The following is a 20273-nucleotide window of genomic DNA, read 5'->3' on the forward strand; positions in this document are numbered from 1 at the left end:
ACGGAAAGTAATAAAAAAAATACACCTGTAAAATTTCCAATATCGCTCGAATCAATTATCGAGCCTTTTCTTTGTCACTTCTTCCTAAAAAGCCGCTCCCGTTTTCCGGTGAAGGCGTCTACGAGTGTAAACAGAATGAGAAACGTACCTTTCAGGCTTTGACAACGGGCCGCCAGGCCAATAATCGTCCGATCATACACCGTACAACTTTTCCACCCATTTTTCCGTTGGCTCACGGCTCACGGCTCGGCGTTCGCGGGGTGGGGGCCGCAGCGACGGTTGGCCGCGAGGTGGGGTTCGTAGGACGGCAAGCAGCAGCAGCGGCGGCAGCCCGGCAGTCGTTCGGGGTGGTTTCGGCGCAGTAGTACACCGCGAGCATTCCACGAGCTTGTACACGCGTGCTCGCGTTCCTACTCGTCCCTCTCGGCTCCGCGTCGCGTCATTCTTTCGCGACACGTGATGATTCTTATTCTCCACATCGTCTTCACGGCGTAAAAAGATTTGCCTTTCTTTCCTGCGAGCTTCAATTTTCGCGTGACGTCAAGATTTGTCGGTGGTGAGCATTCATGCCGATTAGAAAACGACGTATGGAGCGGCTCGTGCTTCGAGACTGGTTTCTCGGAGATTCCTGTACTCAACGACGCTGACGAGACTCGTTCGGCTGTGCATAGGAGCTGCTTGCACGTCGGTAAGTATGCACCTTTTTTCATATCATTCGAAAGGGGTGCGAACACGTGTTGGCCGAGTAACGACACGGCATCAAATGTAGTTACGACTTTCGTGTGTTTATTTACAAAACGGTTCGGTTCGCTCGATAGAGGCGTTGCGCTAGAGTTTTTGTAAACAGAGAGAGTCTGTTATTCGCAATTCGTGGAATCGCCGGTGACTGTTAGTGTTATTGCAATGGATTATTTACGCTCTCGTATTTCTTGGAAATATGATACGGTTTTACGTAGATTTATTTACAAGTATCGTACCTCGTTGTGTATTGTCACGAATAATCAGAATATTCGTGTGACTTTCTTATACGTGTTTGCATCTCGAAATAGTCGACATGAATTATGATTAGCGATTTACTAAGCTACATTATCTTGAAGATAAATTGTAAATGTCATGGTTTTGTTATAACAATCGTCATTGCAATAGCGTAAAAGTGGTAAGCACTAGTCCCAATCTTTAATCTTCATTCAGTTAGAGTCTAATCTTTTCAATTCGTCAAACGGGCAGACTCCTTCATCATAATCAAGCTTATTGATCATCGAACCGCAAAATAATTCACGAGGGTCTTAAGCGTTTCACACGCGAGCTCGCGATCTAAAGCCGGCTTAACGTCTCATTCCAAGAAAGCCCGCGTTGTCGCTAATTTTCCGCTCTCTCGTCGATCATCCTCAAAGTCCGCCGTCAAACCTTCCCCGAGGGGATGTTATCACGACGAAGGAAAAAAGCCGCGAAACTCGAAAGCGAAACCATTACATTTCCTTGGGCGACGGTGTTGCTTTATTACCACATTTTTAAAAGCATTATCGCACGATCCACGATCGCAGATATCCAGACGAAGTTGCAAATGTCCCTGAAAGTGAACTAACACGTGATCATCGAAAACTTTTCAAACGACTACTTTACGCTGCAATATATCAATGTTACGATCTATCATGATTTCTTTTTACGATTTTTTTACGACCGTTGCAAAAACCTAGATTAATAACTTTATGTTTAGGAAGGAAACCAGATGTATTTCTCGAGTATTGGATTTTTTGATTTTGTTTTGTGAGCTCGTTTTTCTCGATTGGCGAGTGGTTCGAAGGACTGTACGTTGCGTTCAGAATGTTTAGAGGGAAAAAGCGAAGGGTAGAATATCGAATGACGTGACTTTCCAAGCGGCACCGCCGCCAACAGGTGGAGGGCCATTAAAACAGGTGGAGGAACGACGCTGTAACGATGCACCGATCAACGCTCTCGCTGCTAAATTACCAAATTAAATACGTTGGAACATGGTACAAGGATACGAACAAGAAGAATTGCTTCTTCGAAACTGTCTTCTCGATGCTGCTTACCAATCTAAAGAATTCTAACTTGTTTTAATTGTCGCTCTCAGCGAAAACCAAATTATTATGACGAGCGACGAATATTGCATTTCGTAGTGATAGAACCAAGTGTCTAAATTTACTTAGAAAATAAAATTATTCGTATAATAGAAAGTAATAAACGCGAGATAGCCACTTGAGTCAGAATGAAGACAGCCTTCGCGGCTCGAGCGTTAATTATTTCTTAGAATGATGCGTTGAATTAGTATAAGAGACTTTCATGGGGCCCAGGGGTATCCTATTTTTATTTAGAATTCGACTTAGAGCGTGTGGTTTACCTTACGCGGTGGTATAAAGTTTTATTTCTATGCGAAACATGTACTCCGTTGTTGCGAAGGGAATTCCTTTATCTGCCCCCTAAAACGGGGACGCTGCAATTTAATTTAATTTTGCCGAGTATAGAAGCTCACAGTTTAAAACAAAATTCTGCGCTCTTTCAGAGCTATACGCATTTACACTAAACAGTGTCTTGTAATGGAATGCAAAAAGGTGAGCTGCGTGGCCTTGTCAACGAAAGAGCACGGCTTTAAAATGCCTGTTAGCGTTATGCTTCGCAATTTTTATGATTTTTAGCTTCGTTTAACTTTGTTAGATCAGTAAGTAGACGACACCCGAACGAAAGTTAGTTTTCACGCTGTAATGAATACCTATTATAACCCATGTAATCTTTACGTAAGGTTATGCGCGTTTAGTCAAACAATACACGCGGCTTCACCTGTCAATAACCGATGCACGATTTCGCAAACAATCGCGCGTGTATAATTTCGGTGGCGAAATTTATTTGTTCGATATAATGGCCGATATGGTTCCGAGATTAATGTTGCGAACAACCATTTGCTATCGTGGTCATGAATTGATTTAGCGGAAGAATAGGAAGACAGTTCAATTTTCAAGATTATCGGACCACATTTTTCGATGGAAATTAAGTCACGGTGATGATGAATTTTACGCGATTTCCGATGATAGATCGATTATTTCCCCGGATAACCACAGCTATCGACAGACCGTGATTTCAGCTACGAATATTTCCAATCTTTATCGTGGAAATCTTCACCGATATTCGAAATATCGTTTTCGAAGCACTCAGGAATACTGGATATTCCTAATTGATCATTTTTATTCATTAATCTGATACCTGATCTAGTTGCTTTCCTGAAACAGTTCGAGATTATCTTTCGATCCTTTGGAAATATCGAAAAATCGTTCTTGAGGTCATCGCGAATGCCGAGAATCTTCGATTGTCTGACAGCTTTTATCCGTCACTCTGGCGACAGACTATTCTTGTTCGAACTGCTTCCCTTGAGCAATTTGCACGAAGACACGCGGCGTCTTTTAAATTGCCAGTCAGTTGGCGGCGCTCCCACGGACGTCGGTCGCAAGAACGCGAAACAGTCAGGCTGGAAATGATAACTAACCGCAAGAACGCGCGTGTATCGGTCGCTAAAAAAGCACAAAGGAAGAAGGAGACTAGAGCTCGACAAGAACTTGACTGAAGCTTGACTGAACTCGCTGTTCGGAGAGACACAGAGTGCTTTGAGGGACGCGTTCATATAGTTTAACGAGTCGTTGGCAAACAAATGTGACGAGAACGATATCTAATAAAGTAGTACATTAATATTTAGGTCGTCGCGAAACGCGATTCGAAACGGTTGGGCAAAGGCTGCAAGCGAGGAGGGAAAAGAAATGTTTTTTTTTTTTTAAGAGAGGTGGGATGGGGTGCAGCGAAGATGAAGGCGATCAAACGAGTTTCTTTCTAGGTCAATGTGATTTCGAAATTTATGTCGCCTCGGGAATCAGACGAAAACGTTCGATTTCGGTCGAACTGTTCAGACGATGCGTTACGGAATTGGAAAAATTAAAGCGACGGCAGATTTTCTAAGGAATTATTCGAGTACGTAATCGTTTCTTTTATTTCCGAATGTCTCTCGTATTCAGAATACACACATTCGTTTATCAGCGTTAAAAGATGCTAAAATCAAATATTATTAGAAAGTTATTAAGATCACGAAGCATTATCTCGTTCGATATTTTAAGATCGTAGATATAAGGATTGTAGAATCTTCGATAAATGAAATAAATACTCGTCTTAATGATGTTTATACGCATTGCGTCTCGATCATTGCATCTTTAATCAATCTTAACACAAATTTCCTCTTTTTAAAGTATAACACGTAAAGTATAACACTTTTTTAACACGGTTAATGTTGCGAAACATGTAAACGCGCAGATATTATTTAAACGTATCACCGGATACCTTTAATAAGGAATATGTATGTTACAAATCCCTTTTTTTATGTCACCCATGGCGAAGGATAAAGTTGCGCTAAAACCTGGAATGGTAAAAGCGCGCCGCGTAAGAATATCCACGGGCGTGCGTCTGGGAAACGTTAATTTCATAAGGGATGAAAAATTGTAAGTGTAATCTGCTGAAACGCGCTTCTTAATTCCAACATTGCTACATTAATAAATCGCGGCCCACCGAATTAACCTAATTTCATATTAGCGCTATTACAGATGATATATACATTTGCTCGCGTAGATTAAACGTTCTTAATTTTGAAGTAGCAACCGAGGCAAAGTTGATGCGATCTTAATTTCGGATTTCCCACGTTTTTACGAATCTATTCTCTCGTCTCCCGTTCTTTCTCAACTTTCAATTAAAAAGAGGCCGCGTACCGTTAATTGAATCGTGTATCATTTACGTAACACAAAACCAGCTCCTATATCGGCATCGAGTAGAATGTAATTAAACTGTCATGGTAGCAAGAAACCAACAAATTTACCTCGGATAATAACGTCTAGCTTTGACGCAAAGTGCGATACCGTTATCGTTTATCAAGAACCAACGATCAAAACATTCCCTGCGGATTTTACCGATGTCTGGCAAATTAATCAAACGGGCGAAACACAGTGAGTAAAGAAAAGGGACAGGAAGTCAGAGAAACGGAAAGGAAACACGAGAAAAGGCAGGGATATAAACGAAGGCAATTGGTTAGACTCGGTCGTGTAACTAACTCGGCCTACCGATCACGTACAATCAGACAAGATTCATTGAAAATCTGTAGCTGTGCCCCGGGGATGATACAAAATTCTGGTCTTCTTCCGGGGTAATTGAATCCCGGTGCGCGGCCAGCCTGTTCTCCACCTGCTTTCCTATCTATCTCTAACTTTCTCTCTCTCTCTCTCTCTCTTTTTCTCTCTCCTGTGTTCCATTCAGTCGACCGAACTGAAACATATACGCGGCCTTGCAGTTTATTTTCCATCCATCTTGCTTTACGATAAGACAGAAGCAATATCTTGCTACAGGTGGCTGAGTATACGTACCTCTCATTCACGGCCACTCGTGTTCAAGCCCTGGTTCCCGCGCGTTGCTTCGCCTCCAGGCCACGGAAATTTCTCTCGTCGTGTATGCGTTACACGTAACCGTGTTTCGTGTGCCGCTTCGTGAATCAGAGGTACGGGAAACATCGAAGATGCGACTTTTCCTTTATAGCCGAGTTATCAACTCTTTCCAAAGCTTTGGTGGCTTTTCGTCTTGTCTAATTGGTGCATTGGACATTTTTTCCTTTTTTTTTTTTTGAATTTGGTCGAGTATTTGGATGTAATTGGGGAAACTCGTTGGGAAAATATAACGAACGACGAAACGAGAGATCGCAGGGAAAAAATTAGTTAAAACTCTGTTTAAAGGAATATACGAGTGTTTCATTTAAACTAAATCCTATAGCGACCAGTAATCTGCATATCGGAGATATTAATTAGTCTGGCTGTGCGCAACGCGATCGCAATAAATAAAACGCTGGAGCGTAAGCGCGATAACTCGGCATCGAGACTCGTTTTACTATGCTACGTTATTGCCAGCCGCTTCATAGTTTTCGCTCGAAATATCGTTTTTCCACGGATCTTCCGCGCGTTTTCTGCAAATAAATCCTTTCGCCAGTCGATGGGAAAAAGTTTGATGATGCCATTAAACAAAGACTGGCGCTGATCTATTTTTCGGTGATAAAATATCACCGAGATCTATATCAACCACCAATTTTAGTTAAATTTGTTACGGTGTACGACGATCTCGTATTTGTGAGAAATCCAATGAAAATCGTATTTTACGGAGTGTACAAAAATGTTATCGGTATATTGGTGTAATTCGTAATGGATAGGCTGTGCAAATATTACGGATAAATAGAATTTAATTTTCGCTTGGTGTTTCTATCGAATTAAATATTTCCAGAGTGTACGGATTCTCGTAATTCCGTAGCAATCGATAAAATCATAAATAATCATTTATCCGTGTTTCTTCCATCGTTGTTCCGTGTTATTGAAAGCATTGGAGGGATATTATGTATCTATAATCAACCAGATATCACGCACTACTGTTTTAATTAGTTTAACTAGACACACATCGTTAGTGGGCAACCGCGATTTTTATTTACTTGAAAATGCAATCTGATAATCTGCTTGGCAAAATCTGTAATTTATGCTGGCTATGTGTAGATTTATTATTTACTGTAGTTAATACCAGAATGAAAATGAGTATTTCGTATTTTTTCGTAGTATCTTCATAAATTTATAACGAAATTTTGGGGATTTTTGAGGATTTCAATGATTTTCGATAAAATATGTAGATAAAGCTTTCATCGTATATCTCTTTATGTATCTTTTATTTTCATTTCCTTATATTTTAAGTGTTAACAATCCTAGTGTTAATTGGAGCATTAAGAAAGAAGGTAAACCAAACATTTTTCTAAACGTGAAATAATAGAATCAATTAACTCTAGTAAGCTGTATTAATTATACAAAACTGGAAGAATTCGTTCCTTTTTTCGCCAAAAAAGATTGTTCGATTTCGTATTTGAGATGTTGCAACTTCTTGAGCGAGCAGTATATCTATCTTAGACAGCTGTATGATTTGTTGACTTTTTTTAAATATTCTAGTTGATCCACTTTTACACTCAATTATCCTCTTGCCTCCGGCAAACCATTATCCTCTAAATCTCTTTAAAGCGTTCGCTTGATTTTCGTCGCTTGTCGATACGTAGGTCACAACAATGATTTTGTAAGAAAGCACATATACCTACAAGAGTTAATCTTATGCAGGTGTACGAGGAAGATCCAATTAAACCGCGTTTAGCTTTTCGTAAGCTCGGTCTGTTGGGAAATCCGACGGAACAGCAGCATTCGTTAAGGCATAGAAAGGGGAAGTGGTGATATAGCAAAAAACTCAGGTAATTTTGGTTGTGCTCGACTGTGACCAATTAAAAGTACTACCCGAAACAAGTCTCCTCAAACGGATAGAGCCAGTCATTCTAAATTTATCAAAGACAAGATTTTTCTAGAGTATCAACGTTTTCCTGCTGCTGCAAATTTTTTTCATATTTTCACGCTCCGAGATTCGTAATGCGTGCGTAATAATTTCACCTCCCGGCTTGCTTTGATGTTCTCTTACACGTACGTTATGAATACGTGACACGACGTTGAAAAATGCATCGGTCGAGTGCAAGACGATCCTGAGTAGCGACAAGTTTTTCGAAAGGTTGCTCTCGACGCGTTAAGTGCGGTCAAAGTTCACGTCCGGCAATTTTCAACCCTTTGTTCGTTCGCGTATCGAGCGTGAACGATATATCGAGGCTTGATCGAGTATTTTTAGTTAATTTTCTTGCACGTGAACTCGCTTGTCAGAAGCTCGATTAATCAAGTGTATCGTTAAACGTACGTGTATTTAAGCTTCTTAGCCTTTAAATGGTGAAAAATATGATTTCCAAGCTTCCGATCAATTTGCGCTTTAAAAAAATTAATTCGCAGCGAGATCTCGTTAGAAAGATGTTCAACCAAAATGTTGTTTTCGTACGATTTAACGAGAAGTAACAGTACACGTATACCGAGCGGTGTTGCTGTAGCCTGTTTGAAAGAAACGACGTGCAGTAAGTCGCGGAAATCTCGTTTAACGTTGCTTTTATTTCCCTCCTGTCTTCCGCTATCGCTTTGTAAAGCAGCTTCATTAAATTTATTATCGCGCAACATCACTCGCAAATATGTTCTAATTTTCCGTGGAGGATAGGAACCGACCAGGATTGCGGTGTCTCATTATGCCGGGAATTTATAAAATCCTCTATCGGTTATAATGAGAAAACGTGTTTGTGTTTCCTGCAAACGTGTTCTAATTACACAAACACCGGTGTATGTATTATATCTTTGAAAAGGCTGGCGAATGCGCCACTTAGAAAATATATTATTAAATTTATCTCGCTCTTTTCATCGAAACAAATTGGTTTCCGTTCTCAGCCTACTACTTTCATCCTTCGACCCTCTGCCGTATGCAGACGCATAATATAACGACCAGGTCTGCACGACTCGTGTGTGCTATATTAATTAAGTTTATTTCCATGAATAAACATCTAATCGCTCAATTACTTAACCACGGCGAATGTTTATATCAGCGTATATTTTTTAATGTACATATACAGAAGAAAGATGCGCAGGTTACGGAGGTTGATTTAAATTGATGCGATTAAAATTGCAAGAGGTTGAATCATGATACGACACGCTGAAACGCAAGGTGGCTTTCTTAATATTATCCTACAGTTACCAGGCAGATGAGAATGATTCGTTATTTTTCACAGAAATTTTGTAGATTTTATCGTCCAACTTAAACAATTTCTTATGGATAAAAAATATTATTAAATTAGTCAAGCACCACGTAAGGGTTAAAAATATCTCACGTCACCTGTGAAATGTTCTAGATGCCTAATGATCTTTCATTTTATCTTCAAACCTAAGGAATTCCGATAGGTTACGAGTAGATAAAAAATGATTGAAAGAGCACAGGACGGTTAAACAGTTATCATATTGAAATGTTGCAGATGTTGTCCGAGTTATACAGGACAGAGGAAGATTTTTTCATACGATTGGCATATTTCAATCCGCAAAGTTGTAAAAGCGCGATACGTCCTTCTTTTCACATTGCGTCCAGCGTCTCCGTGGTGAAAGCACGGCTTTGTCGTGGCGTCGATCGCGATAGGAAGTGCTCGTTGAAGAGCACAGGGCCAAAAGCGAGCGAGCGCGACAGTAAGTCGCCTTTCACGCGGTCCACTTTACCGGACGCCACTTGCCGGTTCACGGTCTTCCTACCTTCTTTTATACGGACCACTTCTCCACCACCAACGGTGTCGCCCTAGTTCAATGCGACCCGTTCGCTCGTAAAACCTGTACGTCGAACAAATAGCGTTGATTTTATTGCTACACATCCGGAGGAAACGCGTGCGAGCTCTCTTTTCGCTTCAGCCTCAAGAAATCGACCAACCCAGCGAATTTTTCATTCGAAGGCTTTCAAAAATACCTTTAACCAGTTTGTATTTGGTAACTCGCGATAAAATCAGAAAATTAAGCTTTTTCGGATTGAATGTTTCTTCAGCAATGATAAAAATGTTTGTTAATTGGTTTCTCGTTCGAAAACTAAACCGATCAACTTTATTTTTTTTCTTTTTTTTTATGAATTTCTCAATTTACGAATCTAGTAATTAGTTCAACCTCTTAAAAAACAGAGAATCTATTCTCACGAATTTATCTACCGCAAGGAGATGGCATAAATAATCATAAACTCTAAGGTAAATTTTAGAAGATAGTATTTGTAATCGTTATTTTTCTCTGCATTTCAGTTTATGTAGTTCATTATTTCGCAGGCATTATTCATAGTGCCAACGTCCTGGCCGCACTGAGTGCACTCGTTCCCGTCAGATCACGAAAGTTAAGCAGCGCCGGGCACGGGTAGTACTTGGATGGGTTAACGCCTGGGACTCCGTGTGGCGTTGGCGAAGCGCGCCGGGCCCGCCATCCCCCCCCCCCCCCCCGCCGTGGGGTTCGGGTTGCACACTTGGCGGTTCAGCGTCTCGGGGCCGTTAAGCAGTCCGGTGGGGGAACGGGGGGGGCTGCCTGGCACGGCGGCTCCGGCGACGAGGGTGTGATGACAATGGTGTTTACACACCGTTCCATGAGCGGTGGTGGTGGTTAATTAGGCGCGCGGGGGAGGCCCCGTTGCGACGCTCACAGCGATTCCCGGGCCTCTCTCGATCGCAGCCGGGACGGTTATCGTGGAGGTTTTAATCGGTTGGAGCCCGACACTACCACGCCGCTTTTCCCAGAAGCGGCCTGGCGTCCGTGCGGATTTCCTCCACTTAAAATGTATATAAAAAATAAGGGCATTATTCATAGTAGAAGCACCTTATATATTTTGCGATAGCAACTTAATAATTAATTACTTGTTAAAGTACAGCGAAAAGAAAATTTTCTGTCGATAAATTTATTACTTTTGTTTTCTCGGTTTCATTACTCGAGTATATGATAGTGTTTAACTACACAGAAAAGAAATCATTTGCTTCGTTTAAAAAGAAACCACGTTTTTGTCAGATTTTTCTGGTCGAGTGTTCGCTCTATTAGCGACAATTAAAAATGGCGAAACGACCAGCATAGGCATCGGAAATGGCTAATTATCATGTTAATTGCGTTTCGTCGGGGTGCACATTGTTAAATCGGTATGCAAAGGGACGCGTGACTAAAGCAAGACGCGGATGAAACCGGGAGTTCCGTGCAGCAGGTGATAAATAGCGAAAACACGATAAGGCGCAACGAAAACAAGGGGGAAGCTTCGCAATTAAAATTCAGTAACTCGCTTACCGGAGTACACGTCTCGATTGTAGTAGTATCCATTTAATACGATAAAGCCAGCGCCGCTTTACACCGAGTACAAATCACCTCGCAATCACAGCTTTCAATTGCTTCTACGCGAAACGATGAAGTGTTACGACTACCAGGCTAGATTCAAATTAATAGTGTATTTTGTGGCCCTTGTTAATGATCGCCCACGCCATTCAATCGTTAGTCGTCCTTTCATATTTAACGCTCTCTACATATACACGGCTATCCTCGTAAGTATTAGGATACTTATACGTACAGAGATAAATGGCAGAAACAATTAGAGAATTATTAAAAGCTTCAACGATTGAAGATTACAGAGGAAAAATACGATGGCTTATCATATTTTCCCTTGTGGTCTTCAATTATTATCCGCTTTAAAACTTACAAACATAGAGACAGATTATACGGTTTGAACATACGTGAAGGATTTACATATTCAATGTTTAATATTTAAACCGATTATTTCATCTTATATAAAACTAGGAGAAGTCGAATGTAATTTTACATTTGCAGTAAACAAGATATTTTCTCGGTTCATTTATACCTGTTGTTGCGACCTCTTAACTAATTGGCGATCAGCTAAATTGAAAAACTGGAATCGCGAACCTTGAATGATATTAACGCTTAATGTGCAGGGAGATTAAAGAGTTCTAGTTTGATTGTGATTTTTTTCTGTTTATTTGAAGTGTTTAGTATAAACGTGAAAGGTTTAATCGTGTCTTATTCTGTAAGCGCCTGGTGTTTATATTCTAAGTATCGGTTTAGGGAATGTTCTTTCGTCAACGTTTTCTGCGAGGTTGGAATCTATGTTTGTCCAATCATGTGACTGTTCAACTGTCGTGGGCTTCTCGCAAGTGGTGCGTCTTGTGCATACCTGGTCGAGGGTGCGTAGCGTAACGTCACGTTAGCGACTTCATCCGATTGTCTATCGTTGAATTCCAATCTGTGATCGAAGTTTATGACACGTCGTCTGTTATTGAGCGGACCGTTCGAGCGCTCAAACGTGCTAATTATGTTGTCGACGTGATCTGAGTTGTAAACTTTATAATGTGCAATGTGGAAAATTTCAACTTCTGAAAAAATAGCAGGTGTGCTGTCCGTATCGTAAAGTTGAGATAATCTTATATCCTCAACACCTGTTATTTTTTAGAAGGAGAGTAATTTACTGTCTGCCCTAGTATTTTTCTCGTACGATAATATTCCTTCCAGAACACTCGGTTCTGTTATCACTCACAACACCGTCTTGCTGGTTTCTTATCTTTCGGAGACAAACAAGCTTTCGTTGCGTCGAAAACAATGCCGCTATCGCTGGTTGCATGTAAATTTTTCTTGTACACGAAATTACCGCGTATGGTTACTCTGGCGTCTCGAAAAGAACGTTTCTCTCGGGGAAAATTCTCGAGAGAGATTTCTTAAAGTTTCTGAACAACAGATAGCAGCAATTATTATTAGAGTTATTTACGTTTGTCGCTGGTTATATCGCAGCATGAAATATTACAAGTTAAAGACGTTGGTCGAGAAGCAAGGTATAATAATATTTTTCAAATACATTAATTAATATCAGCAAGAGGTAGCTGTTGTCCTGTTGGACAAAGATAAATCGTTCGTTTAATTGGATTCCTCTAACAATGCAGAGATGCAAGGAAGTGTAAGGGGTGAAATATTTAGCGTGAGCTGCACGACTAATTAATGAAACGGGATTACGGTATAATAAACTGTGCGGCAGCAATTGTTCGGATTTAATGTACCAATCGTTACATTTTCTTTCGAACTATAATATACGTCCGTCATCGCGTTAACAATTGTTTCTTCATTGACATGAATAATGTCTTCGTAACATTAATCAACGAAGAAGCTAAAATATCGTTACGGATTCTGTTCTCTTTCTGTTTGTTTGATTTGAGCATTACTCACTGTAAAATTCAAGAACATTAGAAATAGATTTCTGTTCGTTTCTTGATTTCTTGAGTTCATTTCTTAAGAGCAACTTGCTCGTGTAAATACAGATGACGAACCTATGAAATTTAAAAAACAATCAAGTAATGAATTATGTTTGGAATGCTCAACAGAGTACGAAAATATATATTTAATCCCCTAAATACGTAAAATTATAGTTTTCATAGTATGGAGTTAATCGTTGAATTTAAAAATCCCTCACCGTGTTTTCTGCTTGTTATCATCGATAATATTTCAGATAAAAACTAATCCTCTTTTTAATTTTCTGTAGCTTTATACGTTTGCTTTAATGTTCCAAATTATGATCGTCAAATACTCGTAATATTTGTCGCGGTACAAGTACGAATTACACCACTATATTTGTGAAATATTCAAAACGGTATAAAAAAAACTACAAATGCAAATGTTTATCAATCTGTGAAACTGTACTCGGAGATAAAGTACGGCTATAGAGAACCCTGTAAACGTTTGGGATTAGTTTCTGGCACGAATCAAATTATGTCTCTCCATCGAGCTTCTCATCTAGAAGTGTGGCAAGGCAAACAAAGCCAGCCGACCGCATAAAGAGAAAGGGAAAAGCACGAGAGAAGAAGAGAACGTTGCTCGGTGCAAAACATTTTCAGAAGCGAGGTCCCGCTCGTTAGCGGCGTGCGAATTTTATTTGCATCCTATTAAAATGCAACTTCGCTAAATACTTCCAATACTTCTGCGTTCGTGACCCGCTCGATAAAGTTGCAAGTGTTTTGCGGTCGTGAAATTAAACCTTGCGCGCGCACTTATTTACCGATCGTAGAAAAAAATAGACGAACAAACATTGTAGCAATGAGATTCTAAATCTGAAACTTTTTAAATCGTAATTGTAAGCTTCGATCAAATTAATGGAATTGCTTGAATTCGAACCAAGCGAAACAACAGGTTTGCATCAGTAGAGTGTTCCAACCGGCTTAAAGTCGAGTGACCTGATTAGTGAGAATGGGAATAGAAATTTGAAACGGTATTTCGAGTCAAGTGAAAACGTTCACTCGATTTCAAATAATTTGAAACGCTTTATTAAAAATTAGTATCTTTTTTTTTAACTTGAGATGCGCTTTCGAATTCGAGAACGATTAATCAAAGAATATTTCGAATAAAACGAAGGAGAGGGTTTCGAGTTTCTTGAGTTAATCAAAGTTTAAGCGTTTCTAGTTGTACAAGAACGAAATGAAACGAGTTGTTGCATCGTTTTCCAGGCACGCATCGCTGGAAACAACCGCGAATGTTGTTGGCCGAACTGTGGACAAGCTGTGGAGCGTTGATCATCGGCAGTTCCTTTGAACGGTGAATGCCGCTTTAATAACCAGTCAACCACGCGAAGTATTTCATTAGAGGCCGGAGATCCTGGTGGTGTTGGAGGAACAGGGACGAAGAAGGATGGGCGTGTTGGCGTCGCGTGATACGAATCCACGAGTTTAGAGGAACCAGAAGCTTCCCTTTGACGCCGTTCTCTCGTCTGGCGAGAAAGGAAGTACGATGTAGCACGATTCCGCTACGACCAGAGGCTACGGAAAGTTTAATAAGTGTCCGCTCGCTGTGACTACTACTTACACATGTTCCGGTGTCATCCCATCGTCAACGGAGATTTCTATCGATGTAACTGAGCTGTCTCCTTCAAGGATAAAGGTTTCACCTTGATCCAGGGATGCATCAGTCAAGAAGTATCTCATTCTCTGCCAGTTCGGTTATCGAACGTTCGCCAGTGGCAATAGAACGAGGGAGATGTAGTCAGACATCGACATCGCTACAGTTTCATCGACTTTGACGTATTCCAAGTGTTTAGACTCGATTCGAGTAGGTGTAGATTCTAGAACGCTGATAGATGAAACACGAGAATGACAATAACGTCGAACAGATAGAGATATATCGACTAGAATCTAGGTCGTTAATAGAGTTACAATGGATACGACTGAAGAGACTACATAATCACATAGACGTCTGAAGCCTGAAAACCCGTCCAGTTTTTCCACTAAAATAAAGCAAGCGGAGTTCAAATGTGGCTCAACGTCAATCGTTGGTTCTCCATCGACGTGACAGTGACTTTTGGCAGAATTTCCAACGGGTGGGTCGTGATGCTCGACAGATCGGTTTACGAATCCATTGCCTCCTCGAAACAGTCTCGTGCATCCTGTTCTTTCCACTCTCCGCTGCCTCGAAGTGGAATTTATTTCCAATCTGTATTTCCAGCCTGTAGAAACGCGACCGGGGTGCTAGCTACGTATGCACGGTCCGTAGGAACACGGAACTCGATTCGACGAAATAACACGTGGCTAGGGATCAGCAGCCGGGGATCAGCCTCACCTCTCACGAGAATAGATCTGCGAAACGTACTCTAATTCTTCCTTCGGCTTGACGTTCCATTCTTCGAAGAACGTCGATATTCTAACGACAGACAGAAATGGTACTTTGATAAAATATAGTACTGGTAAATATAGGTGCAAAGACAAGTTAACACCAGACGATACTCTCACAGTTGAAAGAACACAGTAACGACCTGATTCGCAGTGGTTTTCGACTAATTCAGTGGCGTGCTTAAAAAGCTTTCAGTGAGAAGACAGCGCGCACCGTTCGCGTGAAGTCAGTTGCAGCGCAAAAAGGGGGTGGAGCTGTAGAGACTATGATACCAGTTTGATAACGTGGGTCAGAGACTCGGTGCACGGTCGCGAGCAGCTACGTCCGTGTCTGGCCCGGCCAGCCGTGTTCATCCTTCTGGTAAGCAAGTCAGGTTGGTTGGACGAGAGTTCGAGGAGACTCGAAACAAGGAACGAACGATCGAGAGAGTGGAAGAGAGAGAGAAGGCAGAAGTTGCAGACGAGGAAAGCAAGGAATACACCAGGTCAGAGAGAATGCAGAGATTATAGAGAGTCTGTACGTGTGTGTCAGGGTAAAGAAGAAGAGGGTCAACTGGGAAAGTAAGAGACAAAGAAGGAGCAAAAGGGATTCGTAGGTGAAAAAAGAGAAGAAGAGAACAACGGACTGCAACGTGAACGTAGAAGTTAAAGAAGAGGAGGGGGTGGCGGAGGAAGAGGAAGAGGTGAGAGGACAAGCAGGCAAGTTTCCGTCTGTCCAAAGTGGATGGGGGTGAAAATGTTCGGAGTGTTGCTGGCATGTGTCTGGCTGGTTGCCGGCTCCCCGTTACATCCCTGGCCGCTAATACCGCACAAAGGTATGTGCCCAATCTACTAGTAATTTCTTATTGCTTCTTTTTTCGTCGATGAAATAAGCCCGATGATTATGAATCCATTCGACCATACGATTTTCGTATCTTCGTAAGAGCGAGAGGATTATGAAGCAAACGTTCATTCGTCGAATATAGGGAATAAAGTTTTTCGTCGTTTCTTTTGCATCGTTGTTGGTATTGTTGTTTATCGTCCTATGCACGCCCGTTGATTTTTTTACATCTTGAACATACGGTCTCTCTTGCGATGCGGTTTGGTAGAACGTCGACAGTTTGTTGCAATTTTTTTTCTCTTTCTTTCCCGGTCCTTTTTCCATCGAAATTACAGGAGCCCCAACGAGAGAGCTCTGGCAGTCTTTCACCCTCTTGCCCCCCATCGCTGTTGGCAGACTGTAGTTTTACGGCTGACGCGAACACCGTAATTTAAAATACTCCGCGATAAAAGAGACGAACGATAACGGCTTAACAACAAGAACAAAAAGTTATTCCATCTCGCAACGTTGATAATCCGATGTAGAAAAGTTGCCCGACGTTTCGTTGAAGTTCTTAACGCTGTGCTAAACGTTCTCTGTCGACTAACGATGATAGGAAACATACTCTCTGGTCGAACCACTGTTAAAAAGAACTGTTGACTTCCTTTGTGCTTTTCTTTGTTAATCCAAACTTCGAACCCCGTCAACTTTCTTCATTAAAAATACGCTCGTTAGGTTACAAAAATAATGTAGCAAGTAATAAGTGGGGAAGTTTCAGTCTTGTGGATATATGTTCAAGTAGAATGAGGCTGTCCATTGTCAACCACTTCCTGTGCGTTACGCGTACGTAAAAGTATTTGTTGAACTTCTTTTACATCTATTCAGTGAAAGGGATATTATTCATACCAATGATAGAATTAATATAAATCTTCATTTTATCAAAACATTTTAAATAGAGTAAGGCTATTTATCAGCCTGACGTAATGCTGTACTATCTACTCTAAATTGAGGCTGTTGAACTTTTGTTCACATTTATCCATTCAAAAGAGTAATATTAACCGTACCAATTATGGAAATATTACGGATTACCCTCTTTTCTAACATACAATAGAATTTAAAAGACAATTTAATTTTGTCATTAACAATTGGTCGGAAAAAAACATCATTGTAACGACGACAACGATTAATACGCGTTATGTTAACGATCTGGAGTAGGTAATAGACGGTTCCATGGTTGGAAACCATCCTACAGCGGCAGACACAAAGAAAAGTAGCCACCTTTTTCCAGGCTCTTTGTATCGGTATCACCGTTCTCTCTTTTGTGTCGTCGCTTTCTTCAAGCTCCGTGGATGGAAATGAAGACACGAACCGACGGTAAATCGAGCGACGCGCACACCGGAAAGGCACGCTCGATTTCGCAAACGCGCAGCACCGACTATTACGTGGCTTTGCTCGCGTAATCGCGCTTCCATTTCGAGAATTAGTCCATCAGGATTCAACGTCGCGTGAGATCAACCGACTCATGTCAACACCGCTATCGTTTCTTTTCGGTGCACCATTAAAAAGAAAGAAAAAAGAGAAGAAGAGAGGAAATGTTTCTACCTTCGTCGAAAAGAGTTGGACTCTGTTCTTTATCCGCGAAAATGTCCCGCACGGATGTTTCAAACGGTAATTGGCGTAACGTCCCTCGAGTGTTCCACCTCTGGTCTGATACTGATAGACGCAACTGGTTTCGCGAAGAGAATTCCGATCGGAGTTTTTCCATTCTAATGAAATTAATTCGTTAAAACGACGAGAAACTTACTCGTTGTTTCTTTCCCACTTTAGACATTCTCTGGTTGTCGAGACTCTGCATCGATTAACGAGTTCGGGGGTCAAACTTCGCCCTCCCTTCTTATCTAAGTAATAACAGAGTAACAAAGTGAAATTAAAAGAATTTAAGAATTCGCAAGTTCGATCGATTAATTTACCAGGCGAGACTTTTAATCAAGAAGCGTTCGACGTGTCTCGGATTTCATTTCGCGCGTTGTTCCCTGTCTCGGGATTCCCACGAGGCGATGGATTTCATTGGAAATAGGCGACAGAGAGCTCGTCACGTAGTCCGATAAGAGCGATCCTCGATCAACGCCTCGGTGGTTTGTACGTAGCAGAGCGTTCGAATCGGTGATAGCGATCGCGCGTGCAAAGGCAAACGGGCTGAGACTGATAAATATTTAACCAAACCGTAGAGACGACCGACATACACGCTACAAGCCAAAAGAAAAATTTAATATCGGCACTCTCGTCACGGTGTGCACGGTTGCATTACGCGAAAAATTCCGGCGCAATTAGAGCAGCAAACGGAACAATTTCATTACGTCTAGCGATCAATATATCCCCCGGCAATACGTTGCTTCTAATTTGGACAAGTCTGTCTCAAAAGAGTAACTCATGTGGCAGTGGAACACAGAAGACAAAGAGTGAAATCAAGTCTCGCTTCGCTAGCTACTTCGCCTATCTGATCCCGATTATTTGCATTATACATTTGTAATGTTGCACGGGTCGCCTAATGGAACATTCGAATTTTGGATTAATATTCTCTAATTAAAAATTGAACATTTCATACACTTTTCACGAATTTTGCACCATTACATAATTAAACATTGCTGTGTTTCCTCGTCGTTATTATTTACAATAATTTCTGCCTTTCCTTATTTGTATAAAAATTATTGGAAATCGATTTAAAAATATGCGAATCACAGGATAGCATTTTTATTATTATCGTATATTATTGCTCGCAAACGGAAAACAAAGAAATAGAAAAATATGTGCTTGAGCCACTCGTATTCATTTTTGACTGTTTAATATCTAGATAATGGAAAACTGAAGCTTGTTTGAGCTACATTTTGAAGTGGAAAATAATTAGGCCATAGTCGTATGAATGGTTGAAAGGCGAAGAAGAGTGATATTTGGCAGACAGAAAAATGAGGAAAAAGTTGAGCGTTTCAACGCTAGAATGAACGATCCCCGGTGTAAAGTAAAAAATGGAAACGAGGCAAATGTCTGTTTCAGTCGAACCTTTGTCAACGCTCCCCCAAATTTCCGTATCCATCTTTATCAAATTCAAGGGAATCACGCTGTGTTGTATCATATCATGACATTTGCCGTTTAAAGTGTTCGTCATCCTTCATTCCTTTTCTTTTTACTTTTCCTTTATCATTATTTGTATCGCGGTTGAATCCGTTCAGATCTCATTCCCCAGTGAATTAAGCGAAATCATGCGAAATTTCACGATGAAAGTGAAACACGGGCGTGACAAAGGGTGAAAGTGACTTTTATTTTGTCGAGCGATGAAATCGGAGATTTCCTGTCAATTTCGAGAGGAAAGAATTTCATTCTCTGCTCCACACGTGATAAATACATCGAATCGTAAATTTGATCGCGCCGTTTAACGCAATTTTACTGAATTTTACTGAAAGTGCGCTAAAACAGAAAGAAACATGTACTCGGTTAAGAAATAAAAGGAAATTCCAGCAATTCCAGTTAATTTCCTGATCGCATGGACGAATGTTACGCGACTGTTATACGTCGATAAATTATTCTAGCTATCTATGCACCACCATATACCTATCTCCACATCAGTAGGAGTATCTACTTTGTATTACAAGCGACATGTTCTCGAGTGTAAACCAAACGCGGCTGCACACCGGTGATGAATAATACGCGGTGAAACTGTACACCGTATAATTGCATATTTTTGCGGCGACTAATGCACTCATGGCTCGCGGTCGTTCGTTACGCACACTATTCGGCTACGGTGATGCGAATGTTTTATAAATTCGACTGATGACCGGCGAATGTTTACTGGCTGAAGCACAGCGGATCGATACTCAGCCTCGTTTCATTTCCTCCATTTTATTCTTATATTCGGCTGCAATGGACAACTTTTGTAGTTGACCTATCAACGAAACCAAAGTCGACTCGACTTTTTGATAAAAATATTTCCAAGGATGAATAAAATACGGATTTTTGCGATATCTGACCAATCACGCTCTTATACCACTTAAAAACACCGCGATAATAATTTGCAGCATAGTTTCTCTAAATTTATTTCTAGTGTCTATATCGTTCGAGTTTGTTAATTTTCGAGAAGAAGTGAAACACCTATTTCTCTGATGTCTGACCGTACTGATTAATCACGGACTAGTACCACTTAAAAATAATGCGCAATAGCAATAGAGAATTTAATTTGTCTAAATTTACTTTTGGAATCTATCTGGTTCCGATTCATTAATTAACCTATTCAGTAGATGAAATTGCAAAGATTAAGAGTAAAATTTCGGTCGCAGTCCAACACTCTACGTGACCAGAATCGGGCAATCGCGT

The 20273-nt window shown here is 40.8% G+C and overlaps 1 protein-coding gene and 1 pseudogene across 1 annotated transcript in view; both read left to right on the top strand.

Annotated features, from left to right (window-relative positions):
- The first annotated feature begins 322 nt into the window (after window positions 1-322).
- Window positions 323-20273, top strand: part of LOC117216802 (disintegrin and metalloproteinase domain-containing protein 10-like) — a 160394-nt gene continuing 140443 nt past the window's right edge. Inside the window, exons 1-2 of the mRNA XM_033463840.1 lie at window positions 323-688; window positions 13955-15924. Coding sequence (XP_033319731.1) covers window positions 15834-15924 — 91 coding nt within the window. The 5' untranslated portion in view covers window positions 323-688; window positions 13955-15833. The remainder of the gene's footprint in view (window positions 689-13954; window positions 15925-20273) is intronic.
- On the top strand, window positions 9772-9889 carry LOC117216840 (annotated as a pseudogene).

The sequence above is a fragment of the Bombus bifarius genome, unplaced genomic scaffold (assembly GCF_011952205.1).
Source record: "Bombus bifarius isolate JDL3187 unplaced genomic scaffold, Bbif_JDL3187 scf7180000007973, whole genome shotgun sequence".
In the NCBI taxonomy this organism is placed as follows: Eukaryota; Metazoa; Arthropoda; class Insecta; order Hymenoptera; family Apidae; genus Bombus; species Bombus bifarius.